Source organism: Podarcis filfolensis, assembly GCF_964270895.1.
Source record: "Podarcis filfolensis genome assembly, chromosome: 10".
Classification (NCBI taxonomy): domain Eukaryota; kingdom Metazoa; phylum Chordata; class Lepidosauria; order Squamata; family Lacertidae; genus Podarcis; species Podarcis filfolensis.
Genome location: NC_139612.1, coordinates 40,054,884 through 40,077,570, shown reverse-complemented (window position 1 = coordinate 40,077,570; position 22,687 = coordinate 40,054,884). Strand labels below are relative to the sequence as shown.

Here is a 22,687-nt window from a genome sequence, read left to right as displayed (position 1 = left end):
AGAACTAGCAAGAAACTTTAACCAACAGCAATTCATGACAGTTTCCTCAACAATGGTTTTATCTCTGCTACTGCAGAATATGTAATCTAATATTGTTTTGCATTTCATATGCATGTCCCCAAGATGTTGTAATCTGACCACTGTTGATAGCTGACTTGTGTCATTTTTCTATCATAACTGTAGAAGAACAAATGTAGTTTAATATCTGAGAGAGGGAACACAATTCTTTGGATGGTTAAGATTTACAAGAGAAAATCTGTACGTGGTCTGTCTTGTAAGAAAACTAGGCTTTATGTCTTGTGTCATTCTGATTTTCTTGCTTGGCTGAATTTTGCTATTATTTATCACATGTATAGCGCTTGATCTCCAATGCATGACATAACTATCATCATTCTTATTTCAAAGAGATATCTCTGTGTGAAAGAGAGAAAGAGAGAAATGCTGATGAGCTCATCGGTTAGGATTTGAAACTACACTATCTATGTTCTTCCTGTTCTTCATATACTAAAAACATTTGGCTTACACAGATTTCTATTATTGAAAGGAAAATAATGGAAGCATCAATTACTGCTGTCAGTCTTTTGTACTCTGCAAAATACTAACATCTACAGTCTGAAAATTGCATAACTGAGTGCAGGATTACAACACAAGGTGTGTTGCAAAGTGTCTGCATGTTGACACATTCTCAAATTTATCAATGGATGTGCATCCTCTACAAATCATCTACAGGGTGACTTCATCACTCAGAAAATCTTTGTAAGTAAAATATTACAGATTGAATATCTAGGATTTTCAGTATTTAATCACTGCAATGCTTCTTTTCAGGAATTATTATCAGAATTATAACTATGATTCAGTTTTTCATGTAGCAATGAGTGACAGAAAAACTGTTGACCTTTGCATGCTGAAACAACATATTGGCTCCCCCCTCCCCTAAATATTTGTTCCATGCAACAAATACATACCCTCAGACAGGAAAAATGAATTTATTGTATTTAAGTTATAAAAGCCGGGGGAGGCAAAGTTTCTAAATCCAGCTAAGTCATTATTGTTGTTGTTTAGTCGTGTCCGACTCTTCGTGACCCAATGGACCAGAGCACCCCAGGCCCTCCTGTCTTCCACTGCCTCCCGCAGTTTGGTCAAACTCATGCTGGTAGCTTCGAGAACGCTGTCCAACCATCTCGTCCTCTGTCGTCCCCTTCTTCTTGTGCCCTCCATTTTACCCAGCATCAGGGTCTTTTCCAGGGAGTCTTCTCTTTTCATGAGGTGGCCAAAGTATTGGAGCCTCAGCTTTAGGATCTGTCCTCCCAGTGAGCACTCAGGGCTGATTTCCTTAAGAATGGATTGGTTTGATCTTCTTGCAGTCCATGGGACTCTCAAGAGTCTCCTCCAGCACCATAATTCAAAAGCATTAATTCTTCAGCGATCAGCCTTCTTTATAGTCCAGCTAAGTCATAGATGCTATATTTATGGTGCTGTGGGTTAAACCACAGAGCCTAGGATTTACTGATCAGAAGGTCGGCGGTTCGAATCCCCGCGATGGGGTGAGCTCTTGTTGCTCGGTCCCAGCTCCTGCTAACCTAGCAGTTCGAAAACATGTCAAAGTGCAAGTAGATAAATAGGTACCACTCCGGCGGGAAGGTAAACGGTGTTTCCGTGTGCTGCTCTGGTTCGCCAGAAGCAGCTTAGTCATGCTGGCCACATGACCCAGAAGTTGTACGCCGGCTCCCTCGGCCAATAAAGCGAGATGAGCGCCAACACAGTTTACAAGAACCAAGTCTAAACTGGTGGCAGAGAGCAAGAAACGTAAATTTCATTGACATTCTAGTAGTGTATAGTCAGTTTTAAGACATTTTTAAACCTAAAATATTACCGTATTTTTCGCTCTATAGGACGCACTTTTTCCCCTCCAAAAATGAAGGGGAAATGTGTGTGCGTCCTATGGAGCGAATGCAGGCTCCCTGGCTTCAGTGATAGCAACGCGAAGCCTCAGAAGCCTGCGCTCCGGAGGCTTCGTGTTGCTTCCGCTGAAGCCAGGAGAGTCTGCTCTTTGAGGCTGGCAGTGGGGAAAGCAGCGCTTCCCCCATCGCCCGCCCCAGAGGATGGGGGGCAGCAGGAAGGCGCGCAACGCCTTCCCGCTACTCTCCAACCCGGCTTCGAGGCTGGCGGTGGGGAAAGCAGCGCTTCCCCCATCGCCTGCCCCAGAGATTGGGGGGCAGCAGGAAGGCGCGCGACGCCTTCCCGCTACTCTCCAACCCGGGTTGGAGGCTGGCGGTGGGGAAAGCAGCGCTTCCCCCATCGCCAGCCCCAGAGGATGGGGGGCAGCAGGAAGGCGCGCGACGCCTTCCCGCTACTCTCCAACCCGGCTTCAAGGCTGGCGGTGGGGAAAGCAGCGCTTCCCCCATCGCCTGCCCCAGAGATTGGGGGGCAGCAGGAAGGCGTGCGACGCCTTCCCGCTACTCTCCAACCCTCCTGTGGGCTTTTGCGGGAGATGGGGGAATTCCCCCACCTCCCGCAAAAGCAGGCAAAAGCCGCGCGCTCTTTAAATGGGCTGCGCGGCTTTGCTGGCTTTTCTAGGAGGTGGGGGAATTCCCCCACCTCGCAAGAAAGCCCGCAGGAGCCGCGCAGCCTTTAAAGAGCGAGCGGCTCTTGGGGGCTTTTCCCCAAGGAGGGAGAAGGGACTGACTGGCTGTTTCAGTCCCTTCTCCCTCCTGGTCGAAAAGCCCGCAGGAGTCACGCGGGGCTCCTGTGGGCTTTTGCGGGAGGTGGGGGAATTCCGCCACCTCCCGCAAAAGCAGGGAGAAGGTCTTGGAGTAGCGCACAGCCTGCGTGCAGCCTGTCCACTGCTCCCAGAGCTGCGGGGGGGGGGAATCATATTTTTTCCTTGATTTCCCCCCCTGAAAACTAGGTGCGTCCTATGGTCCGGTGCGTCCAATCGTGCGAAAAATACGGTATGTTAATGATACAAACTCTGCTTTTTGTCAAAACAATGCATTTTTCAAAGAGTCAAGACTGTTTGAGGGGAAAGTTGCTATGAGGTCAATAATATTAAATTAGCAGGAATCTTGAGATTCCTTTCAAGGGCTGGGCAGATGTTCCTGTTTCTAGACTATTGAGATGTCTGCTTAGGTACTGTGAAAAACTGAGAAAGAAATGTCCTTGCATAAAAGAATTGGCCTGTTAATTAATTAGTCTGTTAGTTATTCCATTCATTTGATCCCAGTGATAAAACAGCAAACATTTTTAGAAAATGAAGAACTCCTGGATACTTCTATTGCCAATTTCAGTTGATGCTGGAGCATTTTAAATGGGCATTGACATAAATGCAGCAGTGTTGGGTATTGTAGACACTAAAGATATGTAATTTACTAGTTAATAGCCTTTTAAATATGTTTTGAACTTGATGCTTTTGGTAAGTTGTTCCTGAATTATGACAGTGTAACAGTAAATTGCTAACACTAGTGTCTCTCTATAATTCAGCAATTCATCAGTGCAGTATGAACAAGGCTTCTATAGAAATCCAATAGACACAAGTGGATTTTTTTTTTTTAAGCATATGATCTTGGTTACAGAAATGTAGAATTGCAGCAGTTTCATCTGACTTGAAAAGCTCATTTAGACCTATGCAGGCAAAGTCGAGAGCTCCCTCGGCAGTAATTGTAAAATGGGACATGGACTTTTCATTTATGAGAATCAGTAGCTGATGATGGCCTCAGTTCATTTAAACTCCAAATGTATGTAGCATGAAATAGCTTATCTGCTGTTTTCCACTTAAGTATTCCTTGAATGTTTGGGCCACAAAATAAACCGTGATTGGAAACTAAACCCTTATTAAATGCAATGAACACACATTCATAATTTCTGTGTTAGGAGATTTAGAGAGACACCTCCAATACACCTTTGGGCTTTAGCAGTTTAAGCGCTTTAAGTAATGTACAGCGTGCAGATATTTCCTCTATGACTATTCCTTTTTAAATGGGGTATTACACAAGACTACTTAATGCATCATTACCCATTCTATTACCGTGTTATATAGGTCACATAGTTACAGAACTGTGATTTTCTAATTTCAAAGGAGGATTTGCATAATGTGGGGCAAGCCAGGGAAAATCACTTGCAGAAAAATGGGCTATGCACACATTATCTAAAGGCCATGATTTTATCCAGTATGGTTTTAACATGCTAAATGGCTGGTTTTAGGACTGATCCCAAGGTTGTAAAATAAATGTGTAGTGGTACATAGGAGACACCAATTCCCTTCACAGAGCTACAATTCACAGAGTGGTTTAACAGTCAATCCCTCTTCACAGGGAATGGTAGCTCTGTGAGAAGTGTAGGAGTCTCCTAACAACTCCCATCACCCTTCACAAACTACAGCTTCCAGAATTCTTTGAGGGAAGCCACAACTGTTTATAGTAGTACAGTGGTACCTCGGGTTAAGAACTTAATTCGTTCTGGAGGTCCGTTCTTAACCTGAAACTTCTTAACCTGAGGTACCACTTTAGCTAATGGGGCCTCCTGCTGCTGCTGCACCGCTGGAGCACGATTTCTGTTCTCATCCTGAAGCAAAGTTCTTAACCCGAGGTACTATTTCTGGGTTAGCGGAGTCTGTAACCTGAAGCGTCTGTAACCCGAGGTACCACTGTATCATAGAGCTTTTAAATGTATGGTGTGAATGTGGCCTAAGTCAAAGCACATGCAACAAAAAGAATCATATACTGCTGCCCTGTTTACCCCAGTCTTTACTTTCCTGCCATGGGCAAGTTTTAAATTGCAATCTCTTCTAGGCAGAGACCCATCCTCACTATGTGCAAACTATAAATAATATAAATTATGTATTTTGTGTATTTTTATGTTGTGATACACTCTCAGATCTAATGGGTACAGGGTGGTATACAAATCTAAACAACAACAAATGTATGAACCCAAACTTTAAGAACGTCTTTTATTCTCCGCTTAGCTTTTACTTTCTGTACATAGGTGAGAAAAGTAAATCCAGATTCATAAATGTAATGCAAGCCAGTTGCTTTCAGCTTATGATTACTTTTGGTTATTAGGGGAAATGGCAAATGGTTTCAATTACCTGAGTAAGTTTATGTAGTGTACCACAACAGTTGGTGTGGTTTTGTGTCTGTTGTATTAGATTGAGAGATGCATTTGCCTTAGCAGTTGGAATACCTCATTTAATTAGATCGTGAAAGGATGACAGTTACTTGGAGTGTTCATTGATAGTGTTCTTGTGAAATACAGCATGTCCTGTGTCACACAGCCATGCCGCTCATTCCTTGGCTGATAGAGAACTGGCACTGATAGTTGCTGCAGCTTATTGCTATTTACATGGCAGGCCAAATAGCATTTGGTTGAAAGTTACTTTCCTTGTGATCATAGCGTACTGGAAAATGAGAAAAGCATGGACAGTCAAACCTTTGTGATTTCCTGCATAGTGGCTATTATCTGTCATACAAGGTCAAACAGATAAGGTCTGAAATGCTTTTTCTGTCAACAACAGAGAGCTCATACAATAATAAGAACCCTTAGTTGTGATGCAGTGCTTCATAGCCAGAGCTCTTCCTGCTCACTAAACCCTGTTACCTCGTCAGCTTCCAACACCATCTCCCCCCAATCTGCTCCCTCTTCTCCCTCTGACCACTCATTGTTGTCCCACCACCAATCCCCTGGCTCTGAGCCTTCTTCCCCTGGTGGTTCCCCAGCTTGTTCCTCGCACCACTCCTCTGCATCTAGTCAGCCCATGATACCAGACAGGGCGCTGGTCCACCAGCTGAAGCTGATGGAAGACACTCCATGCCACCAAGGCCACCTGAGCCTCAAGTGACAGCAGTGGATCTAGAAGTACCTTCTAGCTGCATACTCGCTTCTTCAGAGGGATTTGTAACTCCATGAAGTCCCATCCATCTGGTCTAAGGAACCACCCACTAACAGTGCCTCAGTCTTACCTGGATTTAGCATTGGTTTATTGGCTCTCATCCAGTCCATTGCCAAGGCGAGACAACAGTCCACTACATCCACTGCCACACTTGCAGATGGAAAGGAAAAGTAGAGCTGTGTGTTATCAGCATACTGCTGCTAATGTTCTCCAAAACTCCCGATGACCCCACTCAGTGGTTTCATGTAGATGTTAAACAGTGGGGGATAAAATAGAACCCCGTGGAACCCCATATTAAAGGTTCCATGGAACTGAAGAGCAGCCCCCAAGCACCACTCTCTGAAAACAACCACCCAAGTAGGACTGGAACTGCTGCAAAGCAGTGTCACCCACCCCTACAGCAAAGAGCTGGTCCAGAGGATACCATGGTTGATGGTATGAAAAGCCACTGAGAGGTCAAGGAGAATAAACAAGAACACGTCCGTCCGACCCCCCTGACAGAAGTCATCATACAGGGTGACCAAAGCAGTTTCTGTGCTAAGACCCAGCTTAAACCCTGATTGAAATGAATCTAGAAAACCGTTTTCCTCCAAGAGCACCTGGGTCTAGTCTGCAACCACCCACTCAAGAACCTTGCCCAAGAAAGGGATACTGGTAACTGGCTGGAATTATTACTTAGATTTTCTTAATCTGGGGAGGGGTTGTTGAGGAGCGGTTTTACCATTGCCTGCTTGAAGCAGGCAGGGACCACTGCCTCTCACAAGGAGACATTAATCATCTCCCTGACCCAGCCAGCTGCTCCCTCCCTGCTAGTTTTTATCAGCCAAGGGGGCAAGTGGCTGCCCTGACCAATTCGAGCACCTTGTCTGCACCCTCAAGCCTTACTAACTGAAACTCACCCGACATAACAGGACTAGACAGCTAGTTTTGTGCAAAGTGCATACATTTGGCAGCTTCTGATCAAGTTCATATGCCATCCTTAACTGGTAGCACACTAAGGCTTGCTTCTTCAAAAAAACAACAACAGATAAGGTAGTGAACCTCTGTCTGAACTGTACTACCTCAAACTGCAGATGGGAGTACATGATTAAATGATCCTTCATACAAAAGATTCCCTGTGGATTTAATGTAAATTGGGGAAGGAGAATTCAGTCATATGAGTTCATGCCTGCATAGTTTGGACCTAGGTTTACCGCCTCAACAGCTGTTTGTGGAACTAGGCCTAAAGTTTCTATGAATCAGGTTGCACTCATTACAGAGGGTAATTCTTCTATCTATCCACAAGCATATGCACTGAAATGGTAATAATTTTCTGAAAGGAGAAGACAATTGATATTATATATGTAGTTATACATACAGATGGAAAACTGCCCTGTGAGCTATCTTTCTTCTTTATGCTATCAATGTTTCCACACAGCTTACTTGATATTTTGATTCTGCACAATTAACTGCTGACTGTGGTATTTCCTATGCATAGAATGGTTAGTAAACCATGCAAGCAATTATGGGAATATTTCAAAATCTGAATTAAACCCCTTGAGCATCTGCAGGTGCAATATATATATGCATGTCTCATGGGTGCTGTTACTTGAAGCTTGAAAACAAAGTTGTATAGTGCACCATGTTTGCTTCTGCTTACAATCTGAACACGCTGCAGCCTTGATCATACCAGCTAGTTTGTAAAGGGTACTTAATGTGGATAACACTGTTGCATTTACAGAAGGATTGAACCAAATGTCCTTCAGATTATTATTAGACAATTCTGTGCAGGTGTCCAGCATGCATGCATCACAATAACTGTTATGAGTAGATAGAATTCAGATTGTGTTTGTGAATTTGAACTCCTGATCCCCACATTTCTGGTCATCCTACAAACATAAGAAGAGCTTTACAAAATCAGAACAAATGCCCATCTATTTCTCAGAGTAGCCAGCCAGATGCCTGTGGGAGGCCTGCAAGCAGGACATGAGCACAACAGGGCTCTCCTACTCCTGTTGCCCAGCAACTGGCATTCAGATTTCAGCAGTGTACCACCTCTGATACTAGACGTAGTATCTCGGCATCGTGACTACATAGACATTGATCTGTCTAATCCCCTTTTCATAGAATCATAGAGTTGGAAGGTACCCCAAGGGTCATCTAGTCCAGCTCCCTGCAATGCAGGAATCTCAACACGTGGTCCCCCATCCAATTTGAAACCATACCGGACCCTGCTTAGCTTTGCACATGTGCCAGCAGTTTTACTGCTGCACCACTTACATCTACTGAAGTTGGCATCCATTACTACTACATCTTGTGGGTGGTGACTTCCATAGTTAAACTCAGTGCTATGTGAAGATGTACTTTGTTTTGTTTGTTCTGAATCTTCCAATAGTCAGCTTAACTGGATGAGCCTGGTTCTGCTATTATGAGAGAGGGAGGAAAGCTCTAATTTCCTTTCACCACTCAGTGCATAATTTTATGTCTCACTAGTACGTTACTCCTTACTTAAGTCTTTTATAAATGAAAAAGTCCCAGATGTTGCAAATATGTCCTCATCAAGGAATTGCTCCAGCCCCATTTAGGTCAGTGCTACTCAAAGGCAACACCATCACAGCCCATCACAGCACTTCAGGGACCAAACATGATACCAGTGTTTGGCATATTGTGTGGGGGTTTGCTAGTCCACCATCTCAGATAGCTTGAGAAGCACTTATTCAAGTCACCCTGTTCCAGTTGTACAGTATCCTGTTTAAGGTACAGTGGTACCTCAGGTTACATACGCTTCAGGTTACAGACTCCGCTAACCCAGAAATATTACTTCGGGTTAAGAACTTTGCTTCAGGATGAGAACAGAAATCGTGTTCCGGCGGCGCGGTGGCAGCGGGAGGCCCCCATTAGCTAAAGTAGTGCTTCAGGTTAAGTACAGTTTCAGGTTAGGAACAGACCTGCAGAACGAATTAAGTTCTTAACCCGAGGTACCACTGTATAGAGACCAGTTCCTGTGATATACAGAGTATAAGTTATATGTTGCAGTCAGCTTCTTGCCCTATCATAGAGTTTGAAGGGACCATGAATGTCATCCAAACCAACCCCTGCAATGCAGGGATTTTTTACCCAATGTTAGGCTTGAACCCACAACCCTGAGATTAAGAGTCTCATGCTCAACCAACTGAGCTATCCCAATTTCATAGTCTACCTGTTGTTGTTTCAAGGTGAATAGACTGCCCCTCTGGAATCATCTCCATCCCTGGCAAGGAAGTTTTCTTAGGAACCAAAGAAAGCATTCTTCTCAGTCCCATTCATACTCCTTGGGTAAGGCGGCTGCATGATAAGAGGAAAGGAAAGGGAGATTAGTGGGCTTCTCTGCACGTCAGCCTCTGTGTAATAGTCCCAATAAACATTTTTAGAGCAGGTAGTTTAGAGAGTAAGGTGCCACCCATCTTTTGAACCATTAGAAATTACATCCTATTTTTATACATTTTCGTAGAATCTCAGACAGTGAAGCAAAGCTGTAAGTAGGGTTTCTTGAAAATTGCTTTTCCTTTCATGTTATCTTATACTACCACAATGGCATCAGAAAATCACTGCATGGTTCTCTTTTCAAAATGCATAATGACTGAAATAACATCTGGGGAGCACCGACAGATTTTGAAGAGAAGGAGATGAAAAAGTGACAATAGGAGGGCATTGCTGCCCAGCACAATGCCTTTCCATTTCAAGAACACTAATTGAGCCACATGGTCTGGCAGTTTTTGAGAAAAACAGGAAAGCTGTCTTGTATTAGACTTTTGTACTAGATGGAAGAAATGAGGAGCAGGGAGAGAATAAAATAAAAGCACAAACTTAGATTGCTCAGCTTGACCTCCTGAGTGGTTTTCTTCTACTCATCAATCAACTTAGACAGCCGTTGCTCATGATTTATGAAATATTCACTGCACCAGAGAGAATATTGTAGGATAAATCCTTAAAACATCTGCTTTTTGTTTAGCTTATATAAAAAAATTGAGTCTCAGTTACTTTGTAGCATATATGTAATTAGCTTAGGGAATTCAGTACCATTAACTTTTGTAAAGGATTGGACAGATTCCCAGGAATGAAAATAACTATCCGTAGCTCTCCGCTGTGATAGCTAGTGGCCATTACCAGGTCTTATGGGTTCCATACATTAATTGTGTTTTTTGATGAATAATTACTCTCTTTTGTCTGTTATTCTTCTGGGTTGCTTTGAGTCCTAATGTTAGGAAGAAGCTGGTGGTGTAAATATATTCACTTTCTCCCCACCATGCCTCAACCTAAATATTAATATAGCTCAGGTGTCAGTCCTTAGGTCGATGAAGTATTACCTGGAATTGGACTCCACAGTCACTTATGGACACACTGTTAAGACCATATTCATGGAAGACAATCTTACTCGGCTATGTGTGATTGCTAAAGAAGAGCAGGTAGGGGGGAGGGACCCAAAGATTTGTAGTATTTTTTTAAAGGAAAAAAACCCTCTAAATGAACCCAGGGTGCTGCCCGTGTAGACAGTCTTGAGTTAGATGAATCAAAGGGCCTTACTCAGTATGGCAGCCATCTATGTTCCTAATGTGTTCTTGATCATGAGATGCTGGCCGACAGATGGAGCAGAAATGGGGTGGCAGGAAAGCTAAAAAAATGAGCACTCCACGCTACAATATCTTAGTGGGATTTCATAAATATCAGGCCCCCTCACCCTAGTTACCTCCCCATCCCAATTTAGAAAGTCCCAAACAATTTCGCCTCTCCTTATAAAGAAGAGGTGTTCCAGTCCCACTGATCAGTTTGGCCTGCTCCTTTCTGCCATTTCTCCAACTATCCTGTTTTTTAAAAAAACAGGGCAGCTGGACCTGTGCCCCCCTCCCCCAATGAATTAACTGGACAGTTTCCACTCACACTTTTCACGCAGCCCTTCTCAAATCACATTTGATTACCGATTCATATTCGTATATGGTATCAAGGAAAGGAGTTTTGACATCTGGATCCTGAAGAGTCCCGCGTTTCCATTACAGCACTTTGCCTTACTGATAACTTTCTCTAGCAAAGCGTTAGATTTCCTGTTGTTTTTTGTGTGCATGTGTGCGCGCGCGCACGTTTACTTTGGCGTGATTGCCAAACTAAGAGGTTCCACGCATTTCCAAGCGCCCCCAGCCCCAGTGACTCTTTTAAAAAAAATATTTTACTGGTGGTCTCTTGGGATGTGCGGGTGGGAGTGGAGCAGCAATCTGTGATTCGAGCCCAGGGGGGCGGCGCGGTCGAGGGTTTCGGTTTAGCCCACAGCGCCCAAGCGGCTCCCTGCCTTTCGCCTTCCGCGGGAGGGCGCGTCTGTCTCTGGCGATGTTTCTTTGGCGTAGACGCCGCTCGTTTCCTCCTGAGCGCTTTTCAGGAAGGCGCGCCGCGAGACGGCGGAAGGCTGCAGGGCGTCAGTCGAGCTCGGGGAGCCTCTGGTGGGCGTGCCTCGTCCAAGCGCGCCGCTTCAGCCGCCCGCCCCCTCTCGCACATACGCCCAGGAGGCGGCGAAAGCCCGGCAGCTTAGTGCTGTGCCTGGCCGGGCAGAGGGACTCCGACGACCTCGCTGCTCGGCTACGGAGGTTTGGGACTCTGGCTGGGTGTCGAAGGGCGCAGGGAAGAACGTGGCCACCATGCCTGGCAGCGACACCGCCCTGGCGGTGGACAGGACCTACTCGGACCCGGAGAGGCACCGGCGCTTCAAGACCCGGGTAATCTTTCTGCCCCCTCGATTCCCTCCTCCTGCAGGGCTCCGTCGCCCGGCGCTGCTTTTCTCATTGGCACTTGCTCGAACTGAGCCAGCGCTGCAAAACCTCGTTGCTGTTTAGTTTGATGCAGGATACCCGCCGGCGTCCCTGTGGACCCTGCACTCTTTGGGATGGTTCAGGGCTTAAGCTCGCTCCAGGTTTCCCTCTGGGGACGCGCCTTTCGTCGCCTCTGGGTGTTGTCGGAGGCAGGTGTCATGTCCCCAAAACAGGCTCCAGTTCAGCAGCCTGCCTTTGCGATGTGTCAAATGTCAGGTTTCAACTTGCCTTGCTGCCCAGAGGAGCAGTCGCTGGTGACTGGGCATCCGGCCCCCGCTTGCATTTGCATCTCTGTTGTTTAGTAACAGTTATCCGGACTTGGGACATTGTGGGCGCCTGGGTTGGGAGAGCTGCTAAAAATTAATAGGACGAGAGTCTCTGAAAGGCTTTCCCCCTTTCTCTGAAGACATTCCATGCCAGTGCAGGTATTTTGCACAGGCAAAGACGCTCTGATTAAAAGCTAGGATTAACCACTCCCTAACTATTTGAATGTAGGTTAGCAGACGTTTGGAACCAAGTGTTTGGCACCCTGAACTCAGACAGTATCTGGCTGTTTGCTGTGTTGAAACAGGTGGGCAGTGCCCTTGGAACTCAGGGCAGTCAGAACAGTCAGGAACCAGGAGCTTGATATGCTGAACCAAATATGAAATAACAAAAAAAAAATTTTTCTTTCCAGTAGCACCTTAAAGACCAACTAAGTTAGTTCTTGGTATGAGCTTTCGTGTGCATGCACACTTCGTCAGATACAGGTATCTGACGAAGTGTGCATGCACACGAAAGCTCATACCAAGAACTAACTTAGTTGGTCTTTAAGGTGCTACTGGAAAGAAATTTTTTTTTTTTTGTTTTGACTATGGCAGACCAACACGGCTACCTATCTGTAACTGCAAATATGAAATGTTCTGGAAGGCCTACAAGTCCCATCTTCGTAGACAGGATAACCCCCAGACTAATTGGTAGTTGTGGCAAGAATGAGCTTATACATATGTTTATACAGTATTCACTTGCTTTGATATATGCTAATTGGCTTGCTTTGATGCTATGCTTATCTGTGGACCATAGGATGATGGGCTCTAGACCCAGAGAGGGGAGAAGCTTTGGATAGCTGTCACCTATCCCAGGTGTGATGGGAGATTCTGGACAAACCGATATGCTGCTTTTTGCATAAAGGATGTAAACGTTTGCTTGAGTGCAGACAAGTCATGACAACCTCTCATTGTTGCAGTGTCTGTTCCGTATGTGTAAAGGCAGCGATGTTCTGTATGCGGTGTTGTAAAGTTTGCACTCTTAATTAATAAAGCACTAGAGCTTTATTTGTATATCCCTGCATCAAACTGCTCAACTAGGCCCTCCTTTGGGCCTATGGTTCTGAACACTCAACATTCGCTCTTTTGACCTTATGGCTAGGTACACGTTAGCGGTTTAAAATACAGTGAGGTTGCGGTGTCTGCCTGTTGCATTTTCATGGTTCTGTACACACCAGAGAGGGAGGGGGCTGGGATGTCTTCACCTGATGCACATTATCTTTTTTTGTTTTCTCACGCATGCAACCCACCCAGCAACCCATTCATGGGGCTGTCATCTGTGCATATGCTGTCGTCTGTGCATGTGCAATGGCTGTCTCAAATTTACACACCTCCGTATAACTTCAGAGTGAATGTGGCTTATGCTTTCAAACTGAATGGAAGCTGGTTTAAGCGGTTGGGTGGGGGAAACATCAAATAGCAGTATTTCTCAAGGAACTCTAGATAGGGATTATAGCTAATGTCATGTGTACGCAGCTTCAAACACAAGTGGTGGGAGTGCACAGGAGCCAGAGTAAATGGTAATGTGTGCACAGCTTAAAGCTGCCAGGACCTGCTACGATGCGATCAGGGCAGACGCACTGAGGGTGGAGGGTTATACCCATGAGAGTTTTTTGTGATATAAATTGTTGTTGTGGAGTTATTAGTCCCACCGGGGTGAAATCTGGGCTAATAGTATCTTAGATAATAATAGATCAGGGAAATGGCACAGGGGAAAGAGTTAACTCTCCCATTTTGGCCAGTGTTGATGATCTAATAAAAAGTAGAGCACGCTAGGGCTGGTTTCAAAGTAAAGTTGGGAGATCCCACTGACATCACAGGCAGTATCTGCCAGTGCCAAAGATTTTACTGCAGCCAGCTTCTGCTCAGCAATAATTGTGCTGTTTGGAGTGTGGGGCAGGAACCAGCAACTTCGGATAGCGATATGATCCATTCTGTACAATTATTATTTCATAACTGGAGTGTCACATTGAAATTATGATAAGATCTGGGTTTTGGTTTTGGTTTTAGAAGAAAGATCTTCATAATACCTTCATTTTAAACCAAGTCTATTTTGCTTTCTGTTTAAGTGGTAAAATGTGTTGACATTTGTACAAGGCCAAAATTGCGAAGATGGAGCTTGAATAAAGTTAAGTAAATGAGAAGACCACATGCAAAAATCTAAAGAGTGAAAAGCAAGTCAGGTGTTTATTATTGGAGTGTCTAAAGCAGGGGTGGGGTATGTCATAGGTCTGCCCTCTCTCCAGGCACTTTAAGATTGCCCCATGCCTCTTTTCCTGAATTCTGTCTTGGCAGAGGGGCTAAGTCATTCCTGCCAAGTTCTCAATACACAGTGTGTGGGAAGGTTTCTGTCTGCCACTTTCGCAGCTCCACCTCCATCTCCTTGTCATTTGTCATTGCTACCTTGCCTGCTTCATCCTGTCTAGTCCCTGGTGATTTTCCTCTCTTTGTGACATTTGTGTTCCATTGGTTGGGTCCAGGGCCCTTTAAACAGGACTGTTGTCAACATCTTTACCCCACTGATTGCACCCACCTGCAACTGATGCCAGGAACTGCCAGATATGACCACTGAAACAAAGTTTTGCTCTTGGTTTGGCCCTGTATAGGAACTATTCATTGGCATCTGTCTTAGAAGACAATGGGAAAGTGTACCTTCGGGGTGAAATAAAACCATTGGAGAGTTACAGCGCCTGCTGTGGCTGTACAGACTGATGCAGGAGAGTGCCTGGTTGGCTTGTTGAATGATACTCTAACCTCAGAGCTCGCATTGAAGCAGGCTGACAGTGCTGGGTCAGTACTTTATGGACCAGGAGCTGCCCAGCTTAAGGCGGGTGTTAGCTGACCAGTGAGACATGATGATTACTCCTACCGATTAAGGCAACCCATAGCACTTCAATCTTACAACAATCAGGCTGCACTTATAAATCATAACTGCTGCCTCCCGTGTTGTTTTTGCTGTGTTAACAGCACCAAAGTGAACTCCCTGGGGCACAAGCCAGGGCAGTGCGTGTGGAGGTCCTGGGCTGCCCAGACGAAACAGCTCCCCTCTCAGCCTTGCTGATGTGGTCCAAAGGAAAGGAAAGCAATACATTTGGCACCAGCTTGGCTGCAGGAGCTGCCAGAAGGATGCGTACAAGACTCTACCTGCCATCAGGACTCCGCTCTGGATTTGTGTAGGGTTTGCTCCATTGGTTCTCAAAGGGTGTCGACTGCCACACTGGTATGACAGGAGAGGATGCCAAGTGTGGCAGGGAGATTCTACAGTTCTTCACATATTGTTGTGAAGAGGGGTTTTCAACTCTGACAAATATAAAAGGTCAGAAAAGAGAAAGGCTTCTTTATGTTGATGCGGAGATTAGAGTTTGCTTGTCTCAAATATAAATGAGATTACCCGGCACAAGCAAGCTCAGACCTCACATTGAGTTTGTGTACATGTTTAAGATACATATGTAAGAGACTCGTTTATAATTATATTTTGGGAATGATTCATACTCTTTCATAGCTGCATTTTTTAATACTTTCTGGATGCCCTGTGATCATAGGCTAAAGTAGTTGTGTTCTGTGTAGTAAATCTGCCAGGAGTTTTTGTTTTCCAGTGTATTTCTTAGCAATTGAAAAATTGGCGTGGTGTGAGCAAATTTATATTCTGAAAGTGTGGCCCAGAGAAATAAGCTTGAGAACCCCTTATTTACTATTTAACCATATCTTCTTTCCATGATGTCCCATGAGGCAATGAGTATGGATTGTTCCTCGGGGTTTATTCCCAAAGCCTTTCTCATGAAGGAGCATTGTGGAGGTTTAGGGCCAGTGTTTTCCTTCTCTTAGATGGACTACCTTCCCAGGTCAACAAGCCCCATCTTCCCCTCATTTCCCTCAACAGCACACACAGAAACCATTTTATTGACCATTGAACCCACTGTTGGCCTTGTCTGCTCAATATGCCAGAGCCTGTCTTCACATGCAGGAGACTCACCTGACTTACCAAGGGTTTAAGACCCTCACCTGGTTTAGCCAGCCAGTCAAATCAATTTCCCAGGGTGTGACTGCTGTCAGCTTCTAGGAGCCAGAAGTAAGAGCTGAGTGCATGGAGGGGACCAAATGTGGATGAACTACTCCAGAAGGAGCACAACATGTCCCCGACCAGAAATATCCCATATCCCTGTATAGGAACAATTGGACAAATATAGTAGTATTTCCAGTGCCGTTTTTTCTAGAAAAAGAGGTGCTGGAACTCACCATGAACACCTGAGTAACTACATGGTGGGGAGTGGTTATCCACTATGACTTCTCAATGTATGTGCATATAAAATGGCCAGGCCTTTTGCATATGATTGCATGCATTGCACATGCTTTTTCTTACCCCAAAATGATATCTTAATATTAAAATGTCACATGGGGAGCTGTTCTTAGATTGGATAAGTGTTGTATGCAGTGTTGATAAACCTAGATGACTGTTCTGCACCACGTTTGCTTCCTAAATGACTACAGTAGTTCAAAGAATTGCCTACTTTGCACACATTTTAGCCAGTCAGCTATGAGTAAGTAAAGTAATATCAGTCTAGTAAAAAACAAAGCAAGTGGGTCTTGATTATTTACATTATAATTTGACCTTGCTGGTTTTGGCTCTGGAGATGAGAAGTCTGCTTCTCCTCTTCTAGGATGAGATGTTTAGTGCTTTAAAAGAAACAAACTTCACAGCTTGAAGCAGTTGGATTATTTATCTGTGTAGGAAAGGAAGTAATCTTCCTGAACAGAATGTTAGGCTCTCTTTCTGCTCCTCTTGTCACATTAAGGGACATTACTAAACATTAAGGGACATTGCTAAACAGAGGGTGTGCTTCAGATTGTTTCTGCATAATTAAACATTTTAAAATAAATAAGGTCATTTGCTGTGGCTTTGATTGTTAGCACACTGTCATCATTGTACAAATTTGTGCTTAACTCAAGTGCTATTTCTCTACAAGGCAGTACAGGAAACAGTGAACTTTTTGTTCACTTTATGGATTGAAATTTAGTATGACTACTGGCAGGGGGCGGGGTGGTAAGTGGTGGAGACCCAAAATATTTGTGTGTGTTTTGATGGATGATTCTTGGTGTCTCAAACTCATAAAGTCCATCGAACTGAAGACAGATAAAAACCAGATGAAGTTTGGGTGATAACTTCAACAACAGCCCATTCTTTTGAGTTGTCTCCTTATTGAAAAAAAATCCTGATCCATTTATTTATTTTTAAGATTTCTTACCCAATCTTTACTATAAGGTGCAAAATGTGTCACAACAATATAATACAACCGTTACAATTATAAAACAATGAAAACGTACAGTATATGTTCTTTTTAAAAGCAGCTTTCCCTCTGACCTCCTTGTTCACAGTCTCCTCCCTGAAAACTCTTTCTCCCCCCACCCTCTGCAGGTGGTATTTTGGGGGGAAACCGCTGTCATAAATATAAGTATTGCTTTATGCATCTGATGCAGTGGACTGTAATCCATGACAGTTTATGCAATCACGGGCATAGCGTGGGTTGCCTGTGCCCGGGGTGGGGTGGGATGTGCCCCCCCCGTCCTTGTAGCAAGGCGCTCTAGGCAATGCACCTGGCTCCAGCAGTACTTCCTCTTCCCCTCTCCCTTCTCGGTGGGCAACTGCAGCACCCTCCCCCTCCTTCTCTCTCTGCTGGCCCAGGGTCAGGGCACATATGGGTGCCCCTTCGCCGGGCATGAGGAGGAGGCACAACCCCAGCCTTGAAGGCCCAGCCGGGTGTGGTTTGCCTCCCTGCAGCTCCGGCCTCGATGAGGGAGCCTGTTGTGGGGGTGCCTGGTTGCACCCCCTCATAAATTTGTGCCAGGGATCATGGCCCTCCCACCCCACGCCCACTACGCCACTGTATGTAATAATAAATTCGTTAGTCTTTATTATTATTATTATTATTTCTCTTTGTTAGTGAACTGAAGGAGTAACAGGTCCAAATTATACTGACATTCTTATCAAATTGAAATGCAGAGATACAGCTCTAAGATGCTTCTGTTTATATTCTGGCAGAGATCTGCTGCGATTTGTAAAGTATATGTCTTTCAAAGCTGAAGGTAACATTCTAGAAGTAGAGTATGAGTTAATAGGGAACTGCTCTTCCTAGAGGATCATGTTTAAATAGTTGTGTGAGCAACTTGGGAGTCACTGAAGTTTTTACATATTTTAAATTACACCATATTACTCTGGAGGTTTTCCCTCTGAAGCAGCCAGCCAGGTTCATTTTTCTTCTGAAAGCTGCTTTGTTGAATCATTCAGGGCTCCAGGGCTCCGGGCTCCTATGAAGTTTCAGTAATGCCATTGCTTTTCATTATGCTTTATAACGAATATGACAAAATGATATTGATCCTAAGCCACATACTCCATCGGGCACATTTATGTTCCCCCCCATGTAAGGACTGTTTCAACCGCATACAGCAGTCTGGACTAAGAACCTTGGGTTAGTGTATCATTTAAGTATCCTAGTTTTCTGTTTTGAATCTTTTCTTCACAGATACAGAGAACAGAAAACTGGTTTACTTAAAGCAGTCAGAAGCTCAGTGATGGGATTATCTGCTGTCAAATTCTGAATAATGCATCAGCCTCACTGGTCTGATTTACTGCTTCTTCTCCCAGATTCTCCAAAGTTGTTTATTCCAATTAAGTTTCAAACAAGAGGAAGCAGGACCAGAGTGGGTGGAAAATTTGAAGATACTGGGAGAGGAATCTTCTGTTTTATTTTATATTTTGAAGGTTTTATTTTATATTTTGAACGGCCTCGGCCCAGTATACCTGAAGAAGCTTCTCCACCCCTATTGTTCAACCCAGACACTGAGCTCCAGCGTCGAGGGCCTTCTGGCAGTTCTCTCACTGCGAGAAGTAAGGTTACAGGGAACCAGGCAGAGGGCCTTCTCAGTGGTGGCACCCGCCCTGTGGATTGCCCTCCCATCAGATTTCAAGGAAATAAACAACTATCTGATTTTTAGAAGACATCTGAAGACTTCCCTGTTTAGGGAAGTTTTTAATGTTTGAGCGTGGTTCCTCGTCCCTGGCCTAAAGCTTGTGGACAGCCCTACCTCTCTAAAGCATTTTAGTTGCTGTTTGACCCGGCGAGTGAGATGTTTGTTACGTGACTGAGTGACCGACTGGGATTGAAGACAGCAATATATTGAAACCTGTGCATGCCTCCCTTTTTCTTAACATTTCTGTTGAGAAACCATGGATCGTGCTTCTGGAATACTTTGAAGGACATGTAATTGTCCTTCTGTCAGTTTGGCATTTCCCTGGTGGGACACAGACAACTAAGGAGTTCCAGTTTGCTCACTTGTCATTGCTGCTGTCTCTGTGCAAAATGTTCAGATGCAATGCCAGCTGGCACCATGTCTCTGCACTCCAGAGGCTGTCAGTTTCACTTCTTGGAGTTAGACTTTGATTTGTTACTCAATACTACAGTTTAGGTCAGAAGTCCCCCTGGCATTGTGGGATGGCCAGTTACAGTTTGTTGGCCCAATTAAACCAATAGGACCATTTTCTGAGCTTGCTTTTCACATGGAAAATCAGTTGCCTGAGGCAGCTGCCTCATTCTGTCTAATGGTAGGGCTAGTCTGGGTAGGGTAATTCTTTGCTTGGAACCTAAACACTTAGGGAAGAGGGTTCCATAGGCATGCCAGCCCAGTGGCGAAGGCATTTTTAGTTATTTCTCAGGTCATCTTGGGGGGGGGGGGTCATCCAAAGCATATGAGCTGGATTGTACACAAGGAAGAAATCTTCAGATACACTAGTCCCAAGCTATTTAGGGCTATGTAGACAAAGTCCAACAGTTTGAATTGCACTTGGTAACACTCCAGAAGTTGATGTAGATTTTGCAGGCTAGGTTAATGCGTTCATTGTGAGATAATGCAATCAGAAGTCTTGCTGTTACATTTTTGGCCCAACTGAAGTTTATGAGTGGTTATCAAAGGCAGGCCCACGTAAAACACATTAGAGTAATCTTTATGTGACCAAAGCATGGATATCTCCTATGGGAGGGTCATTCCTGTTCAAGAACTACTGCAGCTGATGTATCATTTGCAGCTTATAAGAGGTGCTTCAAGTAGACATGGATGCCACTTGGACTCCAAAGGCAAGAACATCCTGGGCTACAGCCCTGACATTTTAAGCAAAATGTGACTCTATCCAGCATAGTCAGAGAACCAGCTCTTGCATAGATCAAGTTCTCCCCACCTGTATAATACCCCTATCTTGTCACTCTTTCCATAATCCTGACACATATTTGTTTGACTCGGTTAAAAAGTAGAAATAGAGTTGGATTATCATCACATTGGCCCCTGGACAACTCGGGCAGTGGTTCAATTCATGTAGATATTAAATAGCCTGGGGAGTAAATAGTTGGAATGCAACTTTATTCTCCGTATTTATTTTAGACTGCAGTGAGCTAGAACAGCAGCTGACAAGCCAACCCATACATTGGCTGAAGCAAACATGCCAAGACGTGCTCTGTTTGTTTCTTTTTGCAGTTCAAATTTGGACCATTGAAGCTCACCTATACAATTCTAAGTGATTTAGGACAGTGCTGCCTTCTCTTGGGTGTTTTATTGAGAATTAGTCACAGTGTTTAAAGGGAACTTCATACTGAGGTATGATATCCTAGATTTAAACAGCTATTGGTTGCTTACCTAGTCAATCTCACAGAAAGAAGAATCCAGAATATTCCTGAATAATTTGTTTGCTTCAGATTTACCTAACATTTCCATACACTCTAATTAGTTCTGCAGAAGTTTGAATTTAATGATTATTTTTCCTCCTCCTCTTCTTTTTACTGCGTTGGGCTTTTGCTTCTGATGTGGAATTGCTTCATATGCATTTATTACCCTTAACTTTTTCTAATTACTTTGTGCTTTTGCCTTCAACAATTAAGGCATTTTTAAACTGCTCCCATGTTTGTAATGTAGTTGAGAGTCAAAGCCTTAATTTTCTGAAAATCTGCTCTCCTACTGACCTTCCCATAACCTCTAACAACCAGTTGTCATAACCACTAGTATAAATGCACAGCTTGCTTTCTGCTCTTCAATAAATATGGGAAAGATAATTTCAAAGTCACAATATAAGCTAAACTTATCATTGTGCAACACATTTTGTTTGGCCTCTAGTTTTGTAATTAAAGTTAGAAACAACCTTTCTGGCTGACAAGACTAATCAAACCAGGCATTAATGTCTGTCCTTCGTAGTCTTCCTCAGACTGATTCAGTTCCTTCCTGATGCTGAAACTGTGTGACTTGGCACATTGGATTTTACGCAGAAAACAAACAAGGCTACTTTTTTTTTTTACACTTGCAAAATATATGCTAAAAAACACGATTCCTTATGCAATCATTTTGCAAAATTACAGAAGAACAAATGGTATCTTTGAGAACTTGTGTACTCTGTGCCCTGTTGAACAAGAGCACAATCTGTGATGCCTAATACAAATAACCTAGTTCTATTCTAGGAAGCGTCTGAAAGGAAGAACGGCAGTCTCAACATGAGTATCATTTGACCAGCCTGTGTAGCAGTATCCTATCTGAATCTAGAGCAGTGCTTGATTTCCAGGTATAGTAGTCCTGGGGCTCAAGCCTACCTGTGAGTTACAGCTTTTGCCAAACACAAAGATATAAGCTGGTTTTGAAGAATTCTTTACCAAGGTTGTTGCAACTGCTTGAAATGTATTTTCATGCTGCAGCATTCCAAAGCAGACTTTCACTTGATAAAGAGTTCTTTGAATCATTGTGGGAATCATACCAATTTTCTTCAGCTATCTATGTTTGCCAGCATTTCTGCTACTGTAATTAATCCTTTGGTTTTGACCCTTAGCATTTGCCCTGTAAAGCCCTGCTTCTTAACCATCATGGTCTGGCAACAGGCTGTGTGCTTTCTTTGTGGTGAGGAAAAGCATTCTGCACATGTTTAGAGACACTGTTTTTTCTGTTATTATTTCACAAGCTACAGGACTTGGCCATATTGTTGTTGTTGTTTAGTCATTTAGTCGTGTCCAACTCTTCGTGACCCCATGGACCAGAGCACACCAGGCACTCCTGTCTTCCACTGCCTCCCGCAGTTTCGTCAAACTCACGTTGGTAGCTTCAAGAACACTGTCCAACCATCTCGTCCTCTGTCGTCCCCTTCTCCTTGTGCCCTCCATCTTTCCCAACATCAGGGTCTTTTCCAGGGAGTCTTCTCTTCTCATGAGGTGGCCAAAGTATTGGAGCCTCAGCTTCAGGATCTGTCCTTCCAGTGAGCACTCAGGACTGATTTCCTTAAGAATGGATAGGTTTGTTCTTCTTGCAGTCCATGGGCCATATTACTGGAAATCATATTCCCAAAAAACAAATCCTCATCTAGTCAGTACTGCTTTTGGAAAGAAGAGAGGTACAGCAGGTTTTGTGTACAAATTGGTCTGTGTTTTATTATGGATGGACTGCTTCTGTATTTTTGTTTTTCTTAGTCAGCGAGTATAGGGTGCAGTTACTGTCACCAAGGCCAGCAGCTTGCCATTTCTCAGATACATTTCATGCATGCAAGCTTTCCATAGGAATGTGGCTGGCCACACACAGAACAGGATGCTGGACTGTATGGGCCCTTGGCCTGATCCAGAAGGGCACATCTTGTGTTCTTATCTGCTTCCTTTCATATTGCTGTTCTACTC

At 44.1% G+C, this 22,687-nt stretch overlaps 1 protein-coding gene and 1 long non-coding RNA gene across 4 annotated transcripts in view; one reads left to right on the top strand and one right to left on the bottom strand.

Annotated features, from left to right (window-relative positions):
* Window positions 1–22,687, top strand: part of TMCC3 (transmembrane and coiled-coil domain family 3) — a 102,724-nt gene that overhangs the window by 45,489 nt on the left and 34,548 nt on the right. The window contains exon 1 of one of the 3 annotated variants that reach the window (XM_083573461.1): window positions 11,393–11,604. The exons of the other annotated variants lie outside the window; for them this stretch is intronic. Within the exon in view, the coding sequence (XP_083429587.1) occupies window positions 11,527–11,604 (78 nt within the window). The 5' untranslated portion in view covers window positions 11,393–11,526. Of the gene's footprint in view, window positions 1–11,392; window positions 11,605–22,687 lie in introns of those variants that run through there. 3 annotated transcript variants of the gene reach the window in all.
* On the bottom strand, window positions 1,755–10,924 carry LOC310743320. Its single transcript, XR_014538940.1, has 5 exons — window positions 10,781–10,924; window positions 9,063–9,187; window positions 5,955–6,034; window positions 2,967–5,392; window positions 1,755–1,884 (listed from the first exon to the last, which is right to left on the bottom strand). It is a non-coding gene; the product is annotated as an uncharacterized lncRNA (long non-coding RNA).